General features: G+C 43.6%; 1 protein-coding gene across 4 annotated transcripts; it reads right to left on the bottom strand.

Annotated features, from left to right (window-relative positions):
• Window positions 1–176: 176 nt before the first annotated feature.
• On the bottom strand, window positions 177–25,175 carry LOC111853076 (RNA-binding protein with multiple splicing). Of its 4 annotated transcripts, XR_002840378.2 has the most exons (9): window positions 21,177–21,298; window positions 16,905–16,982; window positions 16,143–16,181; window positions 13,941–14,003; window positions 10,410–10,560; window positions 6,320–6,447; window positions 5,097–5,166; window positions 2,510–2,603; window positions 1,754–1,794 (listed from the first exon to the last, which is right to left on the bottom strand). XR_002840378.2 is itself a non-coding variant. In XM_023829602.2 (8 exons), exons 1-7 carry the CDS (start codon window positions 24,775–24,777, stop codon window positions 5,104–5,106), a joined length of 585 nt encoding a protein of 194 aa, XP_023685370.2. In that variant the 5' UTR covers window positions 24,778–25,175; the 3' UTR covers window positions 1,803–2,603; window positions 5,097–5,103. The 4 variants fall into 4 exon arrangements, 2 of the variants coding, with proteins under 2 accessions (XP_023685370.2, XP_023685369.2); XR_002840379.2 differs by lacking the exon at window positions 6,320–6,447 and having other exon boundaries at window positions 177–1,794; window positions 21,177–21,305; XM_023829602.2 differs by lacking the exons at window positions 1,754–1,794; window positions 21,177–21,298 and adding an exon at window positions 24,715–25,175 and having other exon boundaries at window positions 1,803–2,603.
• Window positions 25,176–26,399: the final 1,224 nt, after the last annotated feature.

Below are 26,399 nucleotides of genomic sequence, written 5' to 3'. Positions count from 1 at the left end.
AAACTGGAGTGATTTTTGAAGCACCTTCCCTCTGAGATAGTTTTCAATCGAACCTGTTACAATATGTCCTCCATCCCCAGCTATGGAGGGCCAAGCCTGATTGCCAGAACAGTCCCCTTTCCTCAGGAAGAAGAAAACACTCGAGGCCAAAGGACACCAGTAACCACGACGACCCCTTATAAGCTACTGCAACTGGCATCTTTATTTGGTTTAGATGATTAAAAAACACGCCCATGTTATACAGACCCAATCATGACCTCTCTAATTTGGCTGCTTTGAGTAGCTGGAAACTTTACTGCTTAAAAAAAAAATCTGGACATACACATGACAAACGATCGTCTCTTAATTTACAGGAAACTGTTCCATCCATCCACCTTTTGGTCACAGCCCCAATGAGCCCCATCAGTAACAAATTAGGATTCAGTTCTAACAGCTCTATGTACAGATTTCTTGACTTGATCATTATAGCTGTAGTAAAAGGTTTTAAGTTGGCAGATCTAATTCATATGCAGTTTATAATAGCTTTCTTATTCCGGCAAAGTTGTTTGATGGCGCTCCACGAAACGCATGTGCTGCGACTGCCTCGAGTCCGTGTGAGGAGTCAGAGCAGCTTCACGGGAGTTTGTTTTGGCAGCTGATCTGAGTCCTTATTAATTATGGAACAAATAAAATGAAGATTTGCTTGGGAGTTCAAGTCTAAAAATACACAAGTTATTTTAAGGTCTGCGCACACCGACGTGTGAGGTACAGCGACTTAAGAGAGATGGGAAAGGCACGCCTCATGAAGGAATTGAATATTTTGCCCCCCGTGATGGTAAAACAATGATTTCCACTAAAGGGCTATCTGGCTGTGTAGAGACTGCAAGGCTTTCGTCTGGTGATGCCCGTTTGACCAGAAGGACCGCACCGGGCCACATGCTCACCGGGGCCGGCCAAAACCTCCACAGGCGCAGACCGCCTCAACTAACCACCTGCAGATAAGATGGATAATTCCGGCATCCATAAATCTGTCAGCCAAAAGGAGATCCACCATGCCAATGACTTGATGTTTCCAAATCAGGTTACTCTTGGGGGGGAACAGTTTAAATGGCTTGTGAGTTGACAGGTTGTGGACCCAGTCCTGTCCGGTCCTCGCCCGCCCAAGATGGGGTCCTCGATCCTCCAATAACACAATGAAAGTCCCGTATCGTAAAATTGTACAGGTGGTCACTGGCCGTGGCTCCCATCTCGCAGACATGTTCCCGAACGTCGTCCCAGTCCGTTCTTCTGGAAACGTACCTCCTGCCATTTGCCTGCTGGCTTCCCAAGCGACCCCTGGACACCCTGGGTAGTCATTTCCAGGTTTGCGGTACGGGATCCGCACCCGGGCGTAGCTGAATAACGCTGGATCAGGATGCCCGTCAGTCTCGTGCGTGCGAGTCGATCCCCTTTCCACTGACGTTAACGTGACTCAGTAACTGCTCTCCCGTTGTAGGGGACGTTTAAATATGGGGTCGATTACAACACGACGAAAATCTCAGTTTCATACAAAAATACCTTTTGCTTTTGTTTGTTCTCTTCAAAATGTCCTAAAATGTACAGCATTGTTTTGGCAAAATTATGCTTCGAGTGATATTTTAATAGTAGTTCTAATAACAACAACAATAGTTATAATAACAATAATGATCTTTCAGCATGTAACGGTATAAAAGGGGCAGGGGGTACAGGCATTCTCTGGGGGAGGGGGAGGGGGAGGGGGGGGAGATGTGTGATAGAGGTCTTGAAGGTCCTGAACTCCAGAGAGCGACCCGTTGCCTGCAAGAACCATGCAGAGAGGTTACCATGGAAACCGCACCTGGGCCCTGTCGCAGCTAATCGACACGCCGGGGGCACGAGGTAACAGGTTCTGCAGCCGCAGACGGCTGCGCGCTTCGAGTCGGCTGGTGGCTGCCTGCCTTTGCCTCTTTCCGTGGCTCAGCAAAGGCATGTAAGAACCCAGTTTACGAGATCGAATGTGACACGAGCACATTCTTCCTGTTATCTGGTACTTGTTTTTCAGTTAGAATGATTATAAAAATTCAGAATCATGCATCTGGATACATAACTCAGTTATGAGTGTCATATATTGGACAGCAATGACTATTACAGTGTCACTACAGGATCAACCATGAATTTGAGCCAACTGTGTTAACCTATTAAAGTATTACATGATTCAGTTAACAAAGGACTTTAAAGCATCTTCTAACCCTGTACCCTTAATTATAGACAGTAAAGTCTCATCTCATGTATTTATAAAAAGAACTGAACATATACTTTTTTTTGTACTCAGCTTGCTTTTAGTTAGCCTTCAGTTTATTTTTTTACTTGTCAATAAGTTTTTAGTTTGTTTTTGAATTCGGCTTTCAACGCTGACGCATGCGTGACTCTCATCCATGGTTGACTCAGGTCCTGTAGTGACAGACTGATCAGACTAAAAACCGTAGCCTCGTACTGGAACCAAAAGAACGAGATGCCAGACGCGCAAACTTACCAACAGTATTGTCAGCTGGGTCAGATATCCTCCCAGTTTGGCTTCAGATCAACACCATCAAGACCAGCTGCTGTCACCATCACACATCAGGACCCTAGAGAGTAGCCGTGGGGCGATACGCTCAGAAGCCGGCCACACCCCCTGCTCCCCTCCGGGGTCGGCCCAACCGCTACCGACGTGTCCGATTTCACAACATCAGTGGTTATCGATGGCGGTGAGGGATTTCGGTGGAGCCCAGAGGGCCTCTCAGGGAGGGGCAAGCCAGAGCATGCTGGGTAGGCTTCTCCTGTTCAATATTCACCCCCACAAGAGATTCTCTCGCTGCCAGAACATTAGGAGATTTCATCCCAACTGACAGTGTGCAGCTCTATGGTCAGAAACGGTGGTTACTTTGGGGATGAATTAATTCCAGCAGCAGGTACTAATATATATAGTAAATAATATTACTATAATCAGTCATAGAGGTACCATCATTATGCACATAATTTTTATAAATTAATTTAACATTTAATATAACTAAGATACTTAAATCTCATCTCTAACCATTTTGATGACCTGGCGTCTTCTGCAGGATAAATCCGACCAGTCGTTCCTCTTTTTGAGATCAATAGCAATATGGTCATTCATACCCTCAACAGAATGTTCCTTTAATAAAGGACGAGGCATCACAAATGTAGATATGCCTCATAACTATGAGGTCACGCCTTCCATTCTCAATTCTTAATTTTGGAAGGGACAGGGATCCTGGGAGATTGTGAGTGTGGGGAGTCCCTTGGCGTATGTCACTTGGTCAGAAAAGCAGCCCAGGACACAAGAGGTGAAAAACAGCTACTGGCAAACAATGCTTTGAGGCTATTAAGTTTCAGCACGTGCTGCCCAGTAGAGTTTTGTAGGTAAATGACGGAATTGAAGATAACAGAACCAGGGAAATATTAACATCTGAAGAGAACAGCTAAAATTGTTTATTCAAACAAATTACCCGACATTAACCGCAAAACATCCAGTTATGTTAATTACAAAAAACGATGAATCTGTACTTTCTTTTTAACAGTTTTAGTAAAAAATAATGCGCTGAGAAAATAAATCATTCCTGCGTTAGCTGCAATAAGCTAGGTAGCGGATGAATCTTTCCACAATGCACATCTGCCTGCCTGCCGGGATGCAAACAACAGTTGCTATAACTGCAATTCACACCCTGTAATGGAGTCGCACCTCGCGGGCACTCGATGTGTCACCGAAGCCAGCCACAAACCCCCGGCCGAATATCCCCTCATCTCGTTAACGGGTATCTCCAAGTTTTAGCTAGCCGATGACAAAAGCTCATGGCGCAGCCATCGTCAGTACATCTGTACATCTGTCAGTGCTAATAAAGTCTACTTCTGTTGGTTAAGTTAGCTAGCTGAGGCTTATGGGCTTTAAAGTGCAATGATTGATGGCAAAAAAGAAATACCAATAACGATGGTCAGCGAAGACGAGCCTGCTATCGCACCACGTTCACTGCCGACTTGGCACCCTCGTTTGCCGTGACTTAACCGAAGAGCGCGGCGGCCCTAAACAATTGGTCCGACCATGTGGTAATGTGCTGTTATCTCTCAGGAGAGATGCATGAAAAACAGCTTTGATCATGAGATGGTAGTGGGGCGGGGAGGGGCGAGGATGACCACAGGAAAGACCCCCGCATTCTTGAAAGAAATGTGATTATTTGGTAAAGCCTCCACAGCTTTCTGCTCTCATCCAAAAACGGCTTCCTTGCCGCCCCCGTGGGACTTTTAATCAGACCGAAACGGAGACCCATTTGTTGTTAACCCTTAATGTCCATTTCCTTCACTCCTTCCCTGATGAGAATAGCCCGTCCCAGAGCTACAGAGGAACTCTTAACAATTTGGCTAATCTTCCCCATCTGGGATGCTCGCCCGTGGAATCCCAGTCCCGCCAATCCTTGACGCTATGACACTCAGAGAGCTGCAGAAATTACCAGCAAAGCCCTGATCATGGAGAAGAGATATTCTGTGATACAGGGTCAACAAATGGATAAGGCAGAGTGTGGGCAAAGGAGCAAAGGTAGCTAAAATGCAAACACCATGCAAGGACCGCGTCAAGCTGAACTGCTAATGAGGGTATATGCCTAAAAAATCTAATTCAAGATTCCCGTTATCCAGTCCAACAGATAGCTGTCTCTCTATACAAGAAATATAACAAAATAATAAAAAGCTAGCTTGTGCAGGCCTACACGTGAGAAATCGGGTTTGTAATTGGGAGAGACACTTGAAAAGCTCTGCACCATCTAGCACATGTCTAGTAACAGCAAAAATTGTGAAAGAGTTTAACAAATGTAAAATGTGTCACGTTTGTTGGCTGGAGTTAGAGTATTAGCAAGAAGCTAACGACGTACAATCACATTATATTTATTGTTGCTTGTTTTGTTAGAAACCTGTTCAGTGTTGTTGTACGAACCACAGTAAAACTACGTAAAAAAAAAAGGACAAAATGGTAAGGGGTGTTTTAGAAAGTGTCGGCTTGTTAAGGGCGCAGAATTGACAAGCGGAGTGTTTATTTTCTGCGGAGCGATCTGGCACCGAACACTCACCCCAATTTCAGCAGAACTGCCTCGATTTCCATCCCTGGGGGGCGGCATCGGCGGGAGGGATCCAGCGAATCTACACGAGCGCGGAAAGACACAAACAGAAGGTGGTGGGGGGGGGAAACAGCCACTGAGTCACCTGGCTGAGGACCAGTGATCCTTGTGGTCCTGTCCCCCCAGCTGTGTCTGGGAAGGGGGGGGGGGGTGCCCAGCAAGCCAAAACACCTCTTGAAACAACCCACACAGTCAAACAAGAGGCTTGCCCCCACCCCGCACTACACAAGTGAACAAAGGGACATTCAGTCACCTGTGTCGATCCACACACTGTTTATTCAATGGTAGTCCAGGGGCTAACACAAATCACGCTTCCATTTAAAGGCAAAACCTCTGCCATCTTATCAAGTTTGCCACTGATTCCCCCTGTGGAAGTGTCACATTAAATTAACTTAAGAGCATAACTGTACGTGACGGGCAGTGCTTTACCCAGAATCCTCGGCGTGTGTGGCTTAGCGTTAAAATGAACCCGAAGCACCTGAATAAACGGTGACTAAAGACGAAACGGCCCTGTAGCAGCAAACGCGGTGGGTCTGGCGGTGTGCTGCTCTAGGGCTGGCGGCTAAACGTGCGTAGCTTACACCAGCCGTGACGCACGGACCAGGAAAAAATTTGAATTTGGCAGCACAGATGGGGTCCAGTGCTGTGATACGGAGTTGGGCCTCAACATTCCCTGAAGGATGGGGCTTTAACTGTAAATGTTCAAAAAAAAAAAATCTGTCCTATTTGGCCCATTTACAACAAAAAAAAAAGTTAAATAAAAAAGCCTTAGGGTGAGCTAAGCTTTTGATTGGGTGGGTCCGGCTGACCCAGCCCCTCCCCCTTCGGGGAGACGGGCCTGGTGAAGCAGCCTTCGTCTGACCTTAGCAGAATGCCGAACGAGGAGCTTCAGAGACTCGTGGGGCTTACAGAAGAGAACATGGCTTCAGTCCACGAAAGTTTGTCTCAGAGAAAGCCGAGTTTTCTATGAAGTGTCTTATGAAAAGGGGAGACATATTTTAACATGTAATTTCTGTAAACACCCAAAAAAGAGGGGGGGGATCTAGGTGCTAGTCACAGGACATCCTACAGGTGGCGTGGTGGAGCTGACAGGGAAGGAGGTGGCAGCAGGGCATGGCGGAGAGGACCTGTTGGGGTGCCGGTGGGTGTTTGGCAGGGCGTGGGGGGGGGGTTACCTGAGCGTGCAGAGAAGAGGGGTAGGTGAAAGCAGGAGGAAGGGCGGGTGACAGCTCTCCGGGGTACAGGGGGTAGGGGGTCCACACGTCAGGGCTGCCGGGGTAAAGCGCAGGGACCGTGAGTTCGTCTGCAAAACAAGTAGAGGAGGGGGCAGGACCCCGGGACAGCGTCACCTTTCTGCTCGCCTGGGGACAGTCAGGCCAGCACTTCAGAGGCCTGAATGGAGAGAGACCTTCCTCATGGGAATGGCGTGTCGCTCAGTGGGTTAGGACGCTGGGCCGTAAATCAGAGGGTCACTGGTTCGAATCCCAGGTTGGCGTAGTGATTTCACTGTTGGGCCCTTGAGCGAGGGCCTTAACATGCAATTACTATCTGACCCTGTCGCTTTGGATAAAATTGCCATGTAAGAAATGTAAGATTCTCGGTGAACAGAGTAGATGGGCATAAAGCAGCTGAAGAGGCTCTGAAGTCTTCAAGAAGCCAGTGAAGAAATTAATTATCGGGACAAACGTCTCCATGGGGGTTCCCTCACGGCACGCTGACGGACGGCCAACCGTCCCGGGGCTCGTTCGTATAAAACGCGCAGCCGACGTCTCGACGCACCGGCGAGCCGCTTAATTAGGAATCCGCACATTTCCCAATTATCCACTCCCGTTACGGCTCGGCGGAAAAGCGTGATCTGAGAGCTGGAGGCCGACTGAGACCTCCGGGGAAGGAGGCACGCTAGGGCGAGCCGAGGCGTGAGTGGAGATGTGAGCCCCCCGACGCCCGCTGGCTGCCTTTTGTCACATCCCCTTCCCGGTGCTTTTCATCGACAACTCGACATCGTCGAAATAACCTTCAGAAAAGCAGCAGATGGACGCATCTCGACACCAGATGCGAAAGGGGGGCATCTGTGCTGTGTCCGCGTTCTCCATTAACGTGCCCCATAGCATGGCTGCTATCTCATGCTAACTTCCTGCCCGGGATCTCCACTTCCTGCCCAGGTACACCATTTTGGTTGGGGTTACCGCCTACAGTCCAATCACGGCTACACCAAGAATGAATCGAATGCTAGCGTTAGCCAAATGCATGTGACCATATGGCCCACTATCACCAGGCCTGTAACACATCACCAAAACATGTAGTACCCAGAAAGGAACAGGATAGCATGCTACCAGCATCGGGATTATGCATTATGCTTATCAGGGACAAGCATTTTATTACGTTTGAACAGCCGCGCTATCAGAAAATTGCCATTCCTCGACGCGAAGCTGCCATCATGTCATCATGGCTCTGGTTAATTACTTCCTTACATCCATCTGAAGAAGGTCCTGAGCTTGGTGAGAGCCTCCTGCCAGAAGCTCATTACGTAGCGCACAAGTACACAACTATGTGCTTCCACCGCAGAATATCCTGTGCCTATCTATAATCAGCTTTACACTGTTTACTCAACACTTACTATAATATTTATCTGCAAGGTAAACATGGCACAGTGTGGGGCAGGCAGATCCCATACTAACACGCTCCAGGTTTGTCTCATAAACATACTGAAATAAATACTTGATTTACTCGACATTTTGGGAAACAGAGTCAGTGCAGAGAAACTTTGAGAAAACAGCCCAGTAAATATGGTCACTCCTCACACAGGGCCATTCTCAGAAAATCATCATTTTACTCTTACAACTTTCATGTCTATTTTATGAAATAAAAGTGCCAAAACTGTTAATTAGGATACCACAGTTAATTAAGGTATTGTTAAGCTGGGTTTACAATCACTAACAATCGGTATCAGGAACAAGAATACATTTAAAACTGATTTTTGCATTAAAATTGGGATGTTCGTGAAAAGCAAAGAGAAAATGTAATGAAATCCAAGCCTCAGTTCGCAGGAAAATCGTGAATAATATGAATAATATACAAGCACATGAACGTGGCTTTTGCCCCCTGAAACTGGATGTCACACCGGCGGCTCAGCGAGCTGGAAGAGAATTTCCTGGGGAAAAGTGCATCTATATTTAAAAAACCAAGCTGTCTTCTCCTGGGAATAAAATATTTTAGCCCAAAATAACTTCCAGATGTTTCTCCTGACATCCAGTGATATTCATCGGTAGAGACAAACAATGGTAACACTTCACTTAAGGGGACACAAATAACATAGTTACTCAGTTACTACTCAAGAACAAATCATGAACTAACATAGATCCTGCATGAAATACATTATTAATTAATAATGAACAAATGAGGGATCAGTACATAACTAACACTTAGTTACATGTTAATTAATACATTAAGTAATAGTGTACTACTATATTATTTGCACCCTCAAAATGCTACCCAAACAGATATTTCATAAAACCAGCTGCTATAGGACAGAAGCAATTTGTAATTTATTGCTTTTGTTTTTCTGTAGTCAACATTGATTTCATGTCAATACAAATCCACTAAAACTAATGTTAAAAAACTACCAGGGTCACTAAAAATTAAAGCTTCTTCTTAATCAATAAATGTTTGAAAGGTTTGAAAGTTGTTAAAATCATTTCTCATACAGGTTGTCCCCAGGTTACGAACAAGATCCGTTTCCTTAAGTCTGTCTTAATGCAAATTCGTAGATCAGTCAGAACAATAACACAATACATAATAATAACAATAATAATGTAATTATAATAAAAGTAAGTACATACGGTACTGTACTGAACAGCTGGAGCCGAGTGTCACAATGTCGTGTTAGTGTTCGTTATTACGAACTATCGTATTTCATCAGAATTTTTAATATAACGTGATTTACGGCAGTCAGTTCGTTAACAGTAAGTTGGGTGTTTTTAGCCTGGGCACTCCCTGTATTTAATTTCACTATTTTCTGTTTAATAATAACTTCATCTGTTTTTACATGCCTTGGCTACAGTACGGCGTTGGATAAAGTCAAGGCCTTACTCACTAACTGTGGCAGGGCTCCATAAATAGAAGCATACACACAATCTTCCTTTATCAAATATCAAAGGATCAAATGTATGATAATGAGAGAAAGAGCCTAATCAGAGACATTTAATACCCTGCCGAAAAGAAGGATTACTCCTGGCTTGAACAGGCTGAAATGAACATCGGTGTAAAATCAGAAGCATAATAGCGTTTACCATTATATTCACTCTTTCCTAACCAAGCTAAATCAATTCTCTCAACCCCGAAATGACAACATTTCTTTTTGGTTTAGGTAAGTAAATATCTGCTACAAAAATAAATAAATAAAAATCACAGGTAATACTTTACTAGAGGGGGGTACAAAATGTAGCAGTACACTCTTACTTAAAGCATTAATTATCCAGAAGCTATGTGTTATTTACATTAATGTTTGCTCATCATGCACCCTGTACTTTGCTCATCATCCATCATGCACTTGAGTAGTAGCTGAGTAACAAAGTTACATGTGCTGCCTCAGTATATCTGCAGGAAGCTATGATTTTGCCATATCCTAAGGTATTTTTCTCCATATTGAATAACAAATTAGAACTTCCAGCAGTTTTTAATTCTTTTATAACATTGGGGATTTGCTACATATTTGCCAGATTAAGATTTAAACCATGTTGATCCTCTAGAAATGATCTATGTCCTTTCTATGCTCGTGGGAGTTTTACTTGCACAAAAATATTCTGAGGGCAGAATGAAATAGTGGTTCTGAGAGAGAACCAATTAGATTGTAGAGCAAGTGGGTCCAAGCATCTAGAGGAGGCCGGACCAACCAATCAGATGTCTTGATCCTGCCTCTTCTAGTTGCTTGGACCCACCACCTCTACAATCTAATTGGTTCTCTCTTTTTTCGTTCTGCCCTCAGAACATTTTTGTGAACGTAAAACTCCCACAAGCCTTTTTTTTTTTATATATGTTTCAGGTGTATTTTATAAATTGATGTTAATGTGGGCAGAGACATTTCAGTTTCAGCTATTTACCAAGCATTCCATTCACATCAAATTTAATTCACCTTCATCAAACACCTGCACGCTTAAGACTTTCTAGGATCCAACAGCTCACCCCATCTCACCCCATCCCACCCCCCGAAGAGAAGGGTCACCCCACCAGCAGAGGTGGTTCTGGAACCTTGATGCTGGTACTCACAGGGGTCTCTGCTGATGAACGGGGGCCCAGTGCTCTGCTGGGACAGGGGGGGATTGGGCGTGCCCACCAACTTGTTCTTGGCCATCTTGGTGTTGGCCTTAGCAAACTCCAGCCTCAAGGTCTGGGGGATTTCTGGGTCGAACCGGACACCCTGCAGGCAAGAGGGATAGATGAAGGCAGCGGCAGTCAGCCGTATGACTCTGCCCTTCTTTGATAATCATTCGCGGTCAGGGTGACCTTATCTCCAAAGTGCATGGGATTAGGTGGATCATTCCCGGCACGCTGTCTCCAGGGGCAACTCAGTCCCTGATTCACATGAATGGCATTTCTCAAGATTGCGAGAATAACCCGGAAAAAGCCAACAGCGCGCAAACTCCACACGCTAAATTTACGCAAAGATACCCTTAGGTTAGACTTTAATCCATATCTTAGGGCCAACAGGCCACAATGTATCCTGCTATAACACACTGGTAGATGTTAAACCACAACTCCACAAACCATAACCCCACAAATGTACAAATAATAAATGAGATTTGAGCATAGGGGTATATTCTTGCGCATACAGCAGGAAGGATACGCATAGCACAGACGAGCGTGAAAATGACGCAATATAAAGTGCAAAGACATTATACATAGTACAAATAAAGTACACAGTAAATAAATATAAACCTGAAAAACAGATTATGGAATATTAAGAGAAATAAACAAACGCTACTATATTTTCCAGGCTAAATTTCCTTTCCTTAATTAATCACGTGATATAAGCCTTTGCTTATGACACTTCAGGCTGATATAAGTTACTTATTAGCCGTTAAAAGCTTGGGCAAGCAAATGAATAGAGAGCAGCCAGGGCTTAGCGAAACAGCTGCGTCTCTTTCCGTTGGTTTACATTATCTGTCGGCGGCTGGCAGGGGCTGTTTCCCTAAGATCTCCGGGGTTCTTCCTTGTGCTTCTACACGAGCGATCCGCTGCTGGAATGCAGCCTCTCGATTTATTTACATTTTGACGTGCTTGTCTGGAGTGGAAGCATCCTACCACTTGTTTGCAAACATGGAAATGCAACAGAATCCCAAAAACATTTGTCATGATTACGCAAGATGCCCCTTTTTAATTTTAACAGGAAATGTACCCCTGTCAACACAGCTTGGAGAGTATCTCCCCAACTCCCTATTTAGGTCTAAGGGACCCCCCACACACACACACATCCCCAGAGTGATTTAAGAGCAACACAAAATCAGAAAATACTTCTATCTACAAAGTCAACCAAAATACCGCTGTATTACTTTAAAAAAACACCTTCCTGAAAATCCATATGTAATTAATATATACATGTTTATAATATAAATATCTCTATACAGATTCAAAGATGAAGTGTGTCGACTGTATGAGATTTGTACAAAACATGTCACAGGTGTAGTATACAAAGATGCTATAAAAATGATATTCTTTACTGAACTATATCGCTCTTCTGATCAAGCCCAGTGAACAACAACTTGTCCTACTTCCCTTTTCGAAAATCGTAGCCAGGAAAGTGGATCTGGAGGCAAGCACAAAAGCTGGCTGCTGTGTGGGGAAGTTAGGAGTTTTGAAAAGGCGATTCCCGTCACCCAATTGTCGTACATGAATAGGAATTCATGTTAAACCCATTTGAACATTATCACTCAAGAACCTGAGAGATTTCGTGAAGCGGGAAATGGCAGCAGCGAGTGTGGATCTGGGAGGGGCAAAAACTGGAGCTTTGCTTTTGGGGGGTGGGGGGGGAGGAGGTTAGGTCTCAACATCTTGCAGCTCTTCAGATCAGGCAATCCCTGAGCATTTCCTCCCTGCACTTGGGTGTAATATGACACTCATGCCCTCAAACAAAAAAAACGGCGCACTGATGTACCGCTGGAGGTCACTGAAGGGTCAACCCAAAAGGGCCGACTGACTCCTAAACAAGAGGCGGGACTGGGAATCTCAACCGGGGACTGAACTTCAGAGCTCACTTTGATCACATCAGGATGACAGCATGCCATTCCCACCAAATGCTTTTGGGGCTGGGCCCATGAATCCTTCCGCAGATCTATGGGTGTGGAGTTCCTTCTCACCTGGAGTGCTAGAACTCACAGGGACCTCAGACCAGTCCTGAAAGGCCGTGTTTCTCTGAATCTACGAGCTTTAGAACATCTTAAAATGCCCATTCAGCCAAAAGCATCTATGGTGATAACCATCAAGAACCTCAAACCGAAATTAGCTGGGAAAAATACCATAATAGACGAGCCGGTTCAATAATAAGGACAATCGACGTTCAGCATTTGATGCTCACCAAACAGATTTGCCCCAAGAATTCACTTCCCCCCCCCCCCCCCCCCCCCCCGGTACTGAAGGACACGGTGCCAAAGAGTTTGCCCACAGATAAACACAAACCACAGTTTAGGTAAGCATATCATTTTTGCAATGTTTCGTATCCAAAATGTCATCCCAGGCATAGGTAATAATCTGTCTAGAACCCTCCCTGGGGAGGTGCGGTTTGTGCCAGTTACGTGCGGTGGAAGTGCTGATTAGCATCTCAGCCTCGACTCCTCGGAAAGAATGCTTTTCAAATCCATGCTAAATGAATGCAGGGTCTGTCGCCTTTAGTGATGGACAACAACGGCATTATGAAGATAACTCAAATGCACTGGATTTACTCGCCGCGAACAGTACGTGAAGGATGAACGTGGAAAATAAACAGCTACTCGTGTTAAAGGCAGTTGCTATCAATATCCTACAATAAACCTTAAATGTTCGTTTTTGAACTAGGATATTTGATATGCCAAAAATAAGTGCTTAAAAATAACATCTAAAGCTGCACAGTAAAACAAAGCCATTTCTCACCTTATGTAGAATTATGTAGTTTTAAATAAATAATAAAAAAAAAAGTCTGCCTTTAGATTTAAGAGAGAGTCACTTTCTGGTGGATAACCTTCTTAAAGTAGCAGAATTCTTGATTGTTGGTTAATCAGCATTGCGGGTTATTAAAAGCTGCATTGCATTAAACAGGGGCTGTCCATCAAGGAACATGCCTTTTGTGTATGACAGTAATATATTTAAACACGATCGGGGGATGTGGGTACGTCTGTACCGCACTACGCCAGTGCCTGGCAGCTCCCGTTCCTGCCCGAGCCTGCGCTGGACATACCGCGACGCTAAGCGAAGCGCTTCAGTGATGCGGAGGGCTGATGAGCCAACAGCCGGCCCAGGTGACGGCAAATACAAACTCTTTCGGTCTCCCCAGTGCGACGTGACAATGGCATCTCACAAACACAGCGGAACAAAATCGCGTCTGTGACGCAGTTGTTTAGATTCCTGCTGGGCAGTGTTTTAAAATCATATTTTTCCATTTACTGGGTTTGACGCTCTTAGTGATGTCGTGTCAGCTGACATGAGCCCCCCCCACATGTTCAATGACGTCCTTTGCAGCCAGACAAACACCGTCCCCCCCCCCCCCGGGCTGTCGGAGCTGAGCACCCCAGCGGGCTTCGTGACAGCGATGGAGGAGAGCGGACTCACGTTCAGAGCATTCTTCGCCGCTTCGGCCTCGGATCGGCTGTCAAAGCTGACGAATCCAACAGGCTAGAGAGAGGGAGGGAGAGAACAAAATTAAAGTAGTGGGGGTTCGAATCCCAAATCCCCTCAAGGTGTGCGGAGTTTGCACGTTTTCCTCATGTCATGCCGGTTTCCTGTGGGTACTCTGGTTCTCAAAGACATGCAGTTACACTAATTTACATCTCTCAGTTGCCTGTGGTGTGGGCCCAGGTGCATCTCAGCTTTGCACCCTGTGCATTCTGGGATATTCTCCAGACCCCTTGTGACCCTGACCAGAACAAGCAGTGTTGGGTTTCATTTTATTTTTAACAACTGTGAGGAGTCACTGGTTCCATTGTTCAAAAATAGAAAATAGTGACAAGGAATGGGGTTTAATAACATGGAAAAAAAACCCCTGAAACATTTGAAAATATAAAATTTTGAGAGAACTGAGCAAAAAAAGATCCACGTCAGAGAAAATGTATGAGGCAATGACGATTACGCAATGTTAGGGCACACAGTGACTCTACGACCATTCTGGGCATTACAGGGGGTGAGCACTTACTGGTAGGGTGTAGATATGAGCGACCAGAAAATTACTGTAGACGCCCCCTTGTTGTGTGTGGTTCCCAGGGATACAGGCTGGGATACAGCCCCCCCCCAAGATGACCCTACATGCCGACAGGAGGCATTTGTGGCATGAAAGCAATTTCAGAAGGAAAACAAATGATCCACGTGAAGAGAGGGTTAGCTGGCTGGAAATGATCAGGAAGTGCCAAAGGAAGAATCTCTGGAATTCATAAAGGTTAAAAACATGGTTAAACACGGTTAAAAAATCCTTTCCGAAATCGAATGCAGTTTAATTAGTGCTATGCCGGATTTGTATAACTCAGAATGATAGCAGCCGGAACGCATCTAGTTTCCTTCTGCGTAACTTAACTTTTGTGTTTCATGTACTGTATTGTGGTATCTTCTAGAAAACTATCCGAGGGCTGCGGCCCAAATCTGCACGGGAGAGAGGCACCCAAGTGAACCGCCTCTTCTCTGGAGCTAATCTCATTACCCCTGGACGACCCCGGTGTGCCGTCGAGGGAGGATTTCACTGCCGAATTCCCTCCGAGAGGCTGCGTTAATTAGGAGACCTAACTCGACTCTCACAGCAGCAGCTGCAACGTTTGATACACAGATCCAATCAGAAGAGCAACGTTCATCATAAAACTATGCAGGAAAATATATTAAATATTACATATACAGGGACTGGCTGACCCTAAACTCGCTATATAAAACCATCTGTGAAATAAATGTAAATATTACATTTATGATTCATAAATTTACATGTATATATATATATATATATATATATATTTTTTTTTTTTTTAAGTAACATAAAACATCCCTATGGATGCATTCTTGACAGCTCAGGCTCCAGCTCCCTTCCAGAACCTGCATAACTTGGAGGAACATTGAGGTCCAGTTCCCACGGGGCAGGTCTGTGTGGTTCATTCACCCGGTCATCTCCTGACCTTCATGGTTACGCTTCTCCTCAGAGCAGCACGTGTCACACTCAAGGGGGACACGGTGGCTGGGGGGGGGGGTGGAGTAGCTCTGGCCGTCAGTACACTAAAGGCCACGGAAACGCCAAATCCCTCCTTCATAAGTACGCTGTGGAGTCGCCTTGTCTAATTACTGCTGGGTTTCGCCATCTGTGTCACAAACGGACTTTAACTGTTACTTATAAAACGTTGCAATCTAGTCCGGCACAGAAATTGTGCAACAAACATTTTCTTTTACAAAAATATTTACTTTAACGCATGAAGGTAGGACATTATTTGAATTACGCAGCCTGTGCCTTCGTTTTCCAGAACAATCCGTTTCGGGAGTGTTGGCTCATCTTACCTTCTCATTAGCTTCACTGACATATCAGGTCTGTCAGCGCATTCGTCTGTCGTCTATTTTTGGTCAGTTTCTTGTCGACCCGTTACATCCCACCTATCATTTCTTTTCCTCAAATTACAAGAATTGATTAACTACACTCCTGTCTGGTTATCGATTGTTTAAGCATCTCAGGATCGCGCAGATTAATTCGTTTGCTGTGTGACGGCAAGAAGTAGCTCTCAGTTGTAGGTCCTCTGCGTGCTCCTTTGACATTGTGGTCAGGACAGACAACACCCATGGTATTGTGCTTACCTGCTTAGAAGTGAGTTTGATCAGGGAACCTTCATATCCCTGGAGGAGATTCAGCAGTAAACACAGAGTTCAGTGACAGAATTCAGTAGCAGATAGGAAGACTTATCTAAATAAAATTAAGCAAGCTGTCAACTCTGATTTTCATAAGTCCCAGTGCCATCTGTAAACTGAAAACATTTATTGTTCATTTATAAGGGATAATAATAGAAAACTGTTACTATGTGTCCAGAAAGCAACCCAAGGTTCTAAATGAGGCATACTCATTGCCAGAAGCAATACTGTTCCTGTATTCACCATTTCACTAGCAGTTACATTTACTTGCACAGCCAACTAGCACTAATGAAAGACATTTATAACAAATACTTGGCTGTACTAACCGAATATGCAATTAAAAAAACTTTACTTCACTTTTAAAACATAGGAATTTTTATATTGATCTAGTTCTGCAATTCATTAGGGCCGCAGCGCTGAATCTTTTAATTGCTTCCAGAGGTGGATAGTTCAGGTCCAGAAAGTAAAAATCCAGTCCGAGATTTTATTTCAACCAACCATTTGAGTTCTCTGCAACTGTGACCAGTTGAGTATAAAGTGTCAGAGTCACAGAGAACTCAAGTGATTGGTTGAAACAAAATCTTGGTCTGGGCTTGTACTTTGTGGACCTGATGTGTCCACCTCTGATCGCTTCAATGTGACCGACCTGGTCCAACTCCAAAAATAAAAAGACGACGGTGTGTGGATGAGTCCTGCAGACGGAAGGCCTACCTTAAATGGTCGGAAGAGGAGATAAAGCTCTCGAGGTTTGATGTCAAGTGGCAAGCCACTGACAAACAGCGTTTTGACCTAGAAGGAGAAAACAAAAAGAGTGTTTTGAAACATGGGATGGAGATACCAAGATCCTATGGGATGGAGATCCTATGGAAACACCATAAGCCACTATCTTAGAGGTCTAGACAGCTCAATAGTACTGAAAGGTATCGGTATGCCAGGGTGGACACTGGAAAAAAACATTCTGCGCAAAAGAGTGTAATCCTGCGGTGGTGACTGAACAGACAAGTCGTCATGTTTCATTTTCATCTCCAAGATCCCTTCTTCATGCGAGCGCCGAGTGATCTCAGAGAGTATTCAGAGAAATATTATTCAATAGCAATGGAATGCCAACGTAACTGATACTGTTAACTACCCCAGAACAATGGACCTTTCTATGGTATAGGTTCCCTATTAGGGCCTCAGCTCACCTCAGTATCGTCATCTACATCCCAGCACGTCAGCTGTGTTGGGGAAGTTACCCACAAAGGTAATCCATCAGTACTCAGTTGGTACTCAGCAGAGTACTCAGCACGTCAGTGATACTTTGACTGGGGGAGACAACAGTACTGCGAGGCCTCAATCTCAGTAAACAGCACTAACACAAAAGCTGTACTTCTATCGCTTACACAAATCTGTGAGCACTTGCATGGGTTTCTTGTTCACAATAAGCATTCATCCATTTCCCATAAACATTTATCCAATTAGAGTTGCGGTGACATCCTTTTGCAACTCTGGAAAACAATGTTGCTTCTCTGTTTTCTGGAATATGTTCCTCCACATTCATTCCCTCAAAAAATAAAACAAGGATAAAATCACAGGCACCTCACCACTTAAGACTTGCCTTACTATGCACCAGACAGAGTAGTATTGGAGATCTGGCCATTTTCACACCTGAGTATTGTATTGCAACAGCTTTTTTGACTGAACCTGAAACTCAGGAGCAGGAAGTGATGAAGAGCTGCTTCACTGTAATTGTCACCCCCAGTAAGCCTAAAGACGTCTCCTTCATCGCATGTCAATGCACCAGCATAATAGCTCGCAGAGGTCTGCTAATCACCAACAAGTGCATCTTAAAGAAGAAATACAAACAGCAGCGCACCATCCGACTCGTAAACATCCGAGTGATGCTGATATTCTGGTAAATGTTGAGAGTTCATTCCATACCACTGACAAAAAGCCAGGTATAAGAAAAATCCACCATGAACAGACTTGGGTAAATGGCGTGTTTAAATACTGGAGATTTATTGTATCTGTGAGATATACAGTATGGGTGACAGCACTGGGCGTGCGCTCACAGATACTTACTGCACATCACAGAGCATTATTTATCTAGCTACACTAGGCTTCTCTATTATTCAGTCAGCAACTGTTCACTGCGAGACTGAAAGGGTTACAAATACACTCATGGACACAATTACAAGTGTTGAAATAAGCGGATCGTCGTCAAAGATGAAGTATTCTCCCACTCTTCCTCAGAATGAGCTTTGGTACTTAGAGCCTGTTCTTCGGCTACACGATGATCTACGTCTTTGCTACATGAACTCTGACGCCACGGCTCCTCAAACACCAAGGCGAGGCTGCCGTCTCGTCCCTGGGGGGAGAATGGAAACCTTGGATGTCATTTGGTTTGCGATTAAGAGGGTAAATTCCAGACACAGAAGAACATATGTAAATGGTCATGAAAGTAAATAAAAACACAAACTGCACCCTGTAAAGACCGTTGTGGCTTCCAATGTCGGATTGCTTAGTCAAATCTCGGCCTATACGCTGAACCTAACATCCAATGGAAAGACTTCGTATGATGAATAAATTACGTTTCAGTGGCATGATGCAGAAACATAATTGCAATGTAAACATTATAAACCAAAAGCTACAAAAAAGAAAATGAAGCAAAAGACCAAAGTAAAGACATTATTGCCTATTATCAAATTAACATTGCAAAAATACGTGGTCACATAAAAATCAGAATAAATACACATTTTCTCCTTCTAGTTACCTGCTTCTACAAGCCTCTATTAATCATTTACCATTTATGGCCCTGTTATGGCCTCGGTCTCTGAGGAATCGGTGCTAAACAGGCACCTCACGAGTCAGCTGAAAGTTTCAAGATCCACAGCACAGTTACCTGGCAACAGTCCGCAAACTTTCAGCGCTGCGAGTTAAGAGTTCTGAAATCCTATTAAGGAAAAACTTTCCAGTGCTCCTGCCACGGGCTGGTTCAGTCAGCCGCGTATGACGCCATCGCCCGAGACTGCAGGTATCGTCTCAGTGATGCGTGATCTCACACACTCGCGAAAAGCGGGCGACCTCGAGTATGTCTCGGACCCAGAGGACTCAAAGCAACGGCGGCTAGTGTTGCAGAACTGTAGGTCCGCTGTGCTGTCCAACGCCACAGTGCGAGGTAAAAATGGGGATATTTGCAGACTTGGGGAGGGGGGTTCATCTGTGCGACTTCAGTGTAGGGGCTATGAGTGTGGCAGGAACAGGGGCAAAGCATGGGCAATCAAACGGAGGGGAACATCAAAATAACACCAGCATCTTGGCACACAAAATTTGCAGGAATCCGCAAGCAGATCCACCACTGGAAAATACCCAAACCATGACGCCGGTATCGATCACTGCAACCCGTACTAAGAGAAAACCAGTGAAATTTGACACCATCATAAGTTGTTTCTCAGGGCAACTACATGAATCGCCTTCAGAAAACAATGCACGCTTTGTACTTTTTAACAACCAAATAAGTATTTTCGCCTCACCACCCGTAGAATTCCCTAATTACTATTTATCTTTGAAGAGAATGACAGTCCCGGTCAACCCGTTAGGTGACACAAGCGGCCACCTAGGGCTCCATCTTCTGAGGGGGTGGGGGGGTGGTGACATAGCATGCTAATTTCGCTTTGTCTCAGACGGGGAACCAGCAGCAAACCTTCCCTAAGGTGCCACATGAAATTTGATTGGCACAAGGCTCTTTGCCTTCTCTCGTTACCATGGATGCACAAAAACACGTAAGGGGTTAATGAAAATCACAACACAGGGACTCCGTGTCCAGTATCATTAAGGAGAAAAAGTTCATGCTTTTAGTGGGTGTGGCCTGTCTTCAGACTTCCAATACAAATTAAGAATTGAATGTGGATGGATGTGATGTTTTGTTTAGTGATGCAGTGGTTTGGTGGACGACAAATGAGCTTAGCTAGCAGTTCGAAGTTATGTAATGTTATGTTTAGAGACACACGTGATAAATTCCTTGGTATCGGTTTTCTGGACAGGATGTTAGAAAAAACATTAATATTTATTTCTCAGTTTAAGTCCTTGGATGATTAATGGGAAAGCAGCAATTATGTTGCAGCACTTTCTGTCGATTTTCATAGCGGATGATGCTCAAAAAGTGCAAGAAAACAAATAATCTCAATCCAAACACATGCATTTTGATTTCATGTTAGTGCACCATTACAAAGCTCATTAGAACCTCAACAATGTCCTAGGAGTGATTCTTAATTTAAATTTGTCATTCTCAGTATTATGTTGGTGAAGTCTGTGAAACATCAAGCTCCTGAATCGCTTGGAAAAAAAACACAGTGGAAGTTTCCGGATAAAACGCACACAGAGCATGACAGCGCTCAATAAACATAGTTTATCCAGCTCCAAAGAATCACAGAACGAGCAGTTGCATTACACTCGTCGACATAAGCGGAATCTCTGCTTCTGGTCTTCTCCTCGTCACTGAGGAGCTGCTGAAGGAGGTCCAGGTGTCCCGAGTCAATGCTCAGGCCGCAGGCCTCGTTTGCTGGAGGGAAGGAGAATTAACGAGTAGCTGAAGACTCTCCTGGCACGACTCCTCACGGCCGGGGACTGCACAGGACCAGCCCAAACTACATCAGACCTCTGGCAGCCTTGCTACATAGTGTTTAGATTGTCCTGCCCATAAATGGGCAGTTTTTGGGTTTGGGGGCGGGGTCACACTTCGCAGACGCACGATAATAGTGGTCTCCCAGTGAGACCGGGCAAGAGACAAACTCCAACAAGAAAACAGGGCTCATAAATACAAGACGTCTCACGAGAGCGGCAGCCGGTGTCAGCGATGTGACCTAGACTGCAGGAAACGTCGGGACTAGACCCCCCCGCAGACCTGACCACTTCGCTTTCATGTGCATCATCACCTAATGCTCGTTCATCCCCTAACAACAACAAGATTCATTCTCTTTTGGGGAACGACAAAGCGACACTGACCTGACAGCAAAGCCCTAGGAGCAAACTTCTTGGTGCCACAAGGTGGAACGCTGGTGCGTATGGCAGCCATCTTTCAGCCTGCAGCATAGCTCTCATCCCACTGGTCAATAATTAACACCTAACCTCCCTCAGTTCAGTGTTCCGGGTGTTTTTTTAATCACATGGTTTGTTGCCTGAAAACACTCCTTGTCTTACGGGTGACAACCGGCCAAGATAAGATGACATGTCCCCAACGGTTTTATAAATAATCCCGGCCATGTTGTGGGTGGGGGGCAGATCATGGCAACGGCTCTGTTTCCTCCACTTCCTTACCATACTCCCACTCCAGGGACGTGCAGCAGATATCCAGCATAAGGCTGCACCACGGACTGTCAATCCAGAAAGTTCTACAGCTTGCAAATTTCATATATATATATTTTTTTAACTGCCGTGTAGAGCCACTGTTAAGTACATAGTGAAAAATAATCAGTTATTCAGGACACTATATTTATTCTCATTTAGTTAATCTTTCAGCCGTTTTTGAGATTTAAGGATGTTTCATGATCTATTTCATCACGTACTCAGGAAATGCCTGTTTTTACACTTCATTTAGGGAAAAATGATGGCAGAAATTTTGCATGTGAATTACACGATGAACCAATTAAACCTGGGGAATGAGCTGGAATATTACCCAGAATGCATATGGTTGACTAAGGCTAGGGTTTAACACCAGTGATTTTTTTGGGTAATTCGTGCCCTGCTATCCAAGATGCTAAGATACCACCGATAAAATCGACTCAAAAAGGAACAGGGCAGAACCTTTTCATTCAGTCCATCCAATGTTTTCTAATACAAAAACACCCAACAGCAGTCATGGTGTTTCAAAGGACACTAGTTCAGTTAGATGCTCATGGAACTCATTTTGCATGCAACATTAGGGATTATACCTTTCATTATGCAACTATCAACATTTCAGTCAATTAAAACGATTGTATTAGCAACAATGTATTAGCATGGCAGGGGAAAAGAACAGATCGTCCAAATGATCTGTTTTCATGGTGAAAGATTAAGTTAAGGTTTAAAGGCAAGTTTGGACACACTGTGCATGCATTTCTGCAGTTACCGCTACCATTGCATACAGGACCAGGGCTGCATTTGCAATTAGGTTCCAAATAAAGGTGAAAAGCACGGTGTCTTAAAGTCACGTGCAGTTACGATTTGTTGGACTGCCTTTTGTGGACAAATTATGGACTAATAACAGTATGCAAAATTACTTATGGAAAACACAGCAAAACTCATTGCATAACCAGTGTCGACTTGTATTCCTCCTGATAAGGAGTTTACACTTCAGCTGCAAGTGACACATATACATCTAGTCAAATAATCTTGGGGGGAAACAAAGTGAATTAGTAGGAGGCGGTATTTGTATTGGTAAGAATGTTAAAATGATGCAGCTATTGTTAGTGTCATGACACAGCAGCAATTACAAGCAATTTGCACGACTGTACCGTTCACTTTCCGTAAATTATAAGTATCTTATAATTACTGGGATTTATAATAATTAAGTCTTGCTAATTAAGGGGCTGGTGGCAACCAGCATAAGACATAGTCCCCCACAGCTGGTCTAAACACAAACCAATATTAATTATTGATGGTAATTCTCCGTAAATGTTTTTCAGTGTTCTTAAGATGATATAATCACTTAAAACAACAAGAATGTTTCTATTAATACAGCGGGAATTTCTGGCTCGGCACCGAAGCTATTAACTTCACTAGTCTTGTTCATGTCTGATCATCCTCAACTCCTGACTATTAGTGACTAGCGGATGTGAACGATTCGCTGGGAGAAGCCAAATGACATCGGTCCACCTGTATAAGAAAATCTCCATCTGAGACGGGAATAGGCTATTTAAGATCATATAATGAACCAAAAGTAATTAGACCAACTGTCTGGTTGGCTATAATATTCTCCGAGGCCCTGAATGACTAATTAAAATATTTTATAATACCGTATGAAAAGGATTATGTAGTAAGATGGCCATTGTTTACTTTGAAATGAACATAATGCAAGATCCCAACATTTGCTTGGCTAGACAGTAAAAACAACAGTAGGAATACAATTGGAATACTGTTTAAATTAGCCATTCGTGTTTACAGAAATTGGGACTGAAACAATTAATAGCCATTTCAGCTCAGCTGTCTTTCCAGCACCAAATCAGCCATTATCGTTAGAGCACTATAGTAGCCCCCAATTATTAGTTTGCTTCTTTTTCAAAACACCAAACCCTAATAAATCCATCCATCATATGCTAGGCCTCTTTTTCGGTGCAAGTTGTCAAACAAAAGAACAACATTAAAACGGAATCAGAGTATTTGACCCCTTTTACATCACATGGCTATGAGGGATTAGTGAAAAGATACATCTCTCACCCTCCGAATGAACTGGAGCTACGCCTGATTCTGAGCACATTGCGTAACTCGGTGCTGAATAACCCACATACTGTATATATATTGAAAAACACCAGACTAATTGCACTACCGTACATAGGGAATTTCGTGCTAAAAAGGTATAGGAAATGGTCTTGTGTTTGGTGCTGAGAAGCAGGTCGACAACTGTGCTGAATTATTATTTTTTTCTTTAGCTGCAAACAGTATATCTGTATGATTTACACAGGTGCGCGCGCACGCAAAAATTGTCATATACTGGGAATTTATTTGCGGCTTGTAGTATTTACTTCTCCAGTGAACTGTAGGTTTTAATGTTAAATTCAATTATTACCCATAACTTGGATCCAAAAGGACGGACGGACGGACACACACACACGCGCGCGCGCACACACACACACGCGAGACATGCTGCCTAATGCACGCATCACACGCATACAACTACCCAGAAACCCTCTTTAAAAACACTGGCCCATGCCCTTGCTTTGGGGACAACATCGCTGAAGATATTCTGTGTTAGATTAAGGAAGGTAAATAACACACAATATCATGCATAAGCAACTTCTCAAAAAAATCTCTAATTATTTATGTTTACACACATACAGCCTATAACACATGCATGATGCAAATAATAGGTTGAAGTCGTTTAAATGATAACAAATAGATCTGAGTTAAACTTTCTTTTTAAAGCTGCTTCAATATACTATTCGACAAGCACTGAATTTTGTAGTTATATGACTGAAAACAGACGAGATGAACCATTGTTTTTTTCCTGCATTATCATACAGTGATTAATGAATCCAAAATTCCAAATTAAATCAATCAGGGAAAAGCCGGCAATTCGAAAGAACGATCATCTAAAGCAAAACACGTTCCAGGTAACATACAGTCAAAATAAATGGACAGTGGATTATTACACAATTTGGAAAGTACAAGTAAAGCATGATCGAGTATTAAAGCATCGTAAATCTGCAGATTGAATGGGATTTTTGACTTAATAAGCACACGGAGCGTTTCCAGCCTCTACAAAGGCTCTGACCTGCACCCACCAACTACAAGACGTGAAGAAAAATACAAAATATTCAAAAGTTAATAAAAACAAAACTGCAATTACCTCTTCTTCGTGGGTGGTAAATTCATTAGTGTCGTTCTCCTTTTCGATCGCGTTGCTGTTCATTTTATGACTGATAATGTGAATTTAATCTCTCGGCAACAATTGAAAAGCTCCGACGGTATATAACAGCCGATAAGCCGGAAGACTTTATGGTACCGGAGTCAGATCCAAACACAAAACTATTCTCATAAATCAGTCAACATTAGTAGACACGAACAATAATGCAATGCAAATAATTAAAAGGAGAAAATGGAGACGGTTGGGCAGGGGGGGAATCTTCATCCAGCTTGACAACTCTTCTGTGCAAGTTATTCCTTGATGGAAAAAGCAAAAGCGATCGCCGATAGTCTCTTATTCCGTATCTGCCGAGTACTCCACTTTCAGAAGTGAAGAAAGAAAACATTACTATCATTCCACATGAGCTGGGCTTCCCCCCCCCCGGCGCGTGGGCTTGGGGGCTGGTCACAGGCAAAAGGTGGCGCGGACGGGCGGACGCGCCCACTGCTCTCCATATAAAACATCCTTGCATAGTGAATTATTATTTTAGTGTGTGATGAAATAAGCTATATGTTGCATTTACGAACTAGAGACACCTGTCTGTATTTACGCCGCAACTTTTTTTCGAAATAGGCTATCTATCCAAAGGGACGGATGGGTTGCTGCAGACGATAAGAAACGGCATTCTTAGTACGTTATCTTGGCATTCGTGGAGGATAAGGAGCGTGAAAAGTGGAATACTTTGGTGCGGACGTTGTGATGTGGTGGAGCGGAGATGGCTGTACGGAGCCATGGGGATTGTGTTCATGGGAACTAGGGCACCTTCGGTCAGACAGAAATAAACCAAAGAAATAAAACGCTTACACATTAACATATAAATAAAAAGCGCTCTGTTGTTGCCTTTTTATCCCTGGAAATATATTAGGGTCGTAAGCACACCTTTGCACAATCTTTGATCTCGGTCAGCTGCGTTTGCAAGATGACTGGAGGGAAAGGCCGCCTGGTATATACGATACAACTTGATTATGTGCTGGAAATGTAGAGCAATAATAAACTCAGGCTTGCAAGTTGAACCGACTTTATATAGGCCCATTTATACACTTCCTGTAAAACCAATTTTTTTTTTCCCGTGTTTAAGAATTATGTTACAATATATTATTTTATGTAAGTTTATGTAATGAGACAATTTAATAAATGGTTTTCACTGGAAAGGTATGCATTTAGTTTGCTTCTAAAATAATACAAGCAAACTTGCCATATTTATTATTATTATTATTAGAGGACATTGCAATCCAATACAATATTCTTAGTTTCGCAGTAATACCCGGGAGAACAATAACGTCTTCTTGTGTCGGGGAAGACTCTCGGACTTGAATAAAGGTACCTATTCATAGTGATACAATGTAGCATTCAGCGAACACCCAGTATTGGTTATTATAACAATATGTTTAATCAGCAGCTATAATCGCAGAACCTCCGTGTAGCTGCATGTCAGATTCCTATTAAGCTTGATATCAGTTAAATCATCAACTTCAAAGCAATTCACGTCACAATACTGTTTTGAACATTGAAATCTATGATATTGGCTGTAAAAAAGAGCTAAATGGCTTTTAAAAAATATATATGTATAAAATAAAGAGAAAATGATGCTTCAAAGGTCATTAGGAATACACGCAGGGATTTAAGAA

Source organism: Paramormyrops kingsleyae, chromosome 25, assembly GCF_048594095.1.
Source record: "Paramormyrops kingsleyae isolate MSU_618 chromosome 25, PKINGS_0.4, whole genome shotgun sequence".
Taxonomy (NCBI): domain Eukaryota; kingdom Metazoa; phylum Chordata; class Actinopteri; order Osteoglossiformes; family Mormyridae; genus Paramormyrops; species Paramormyrops kingsleyae.
This window is presented reverse-complemented; position numbering and strand designations above follow the sequence as displayed.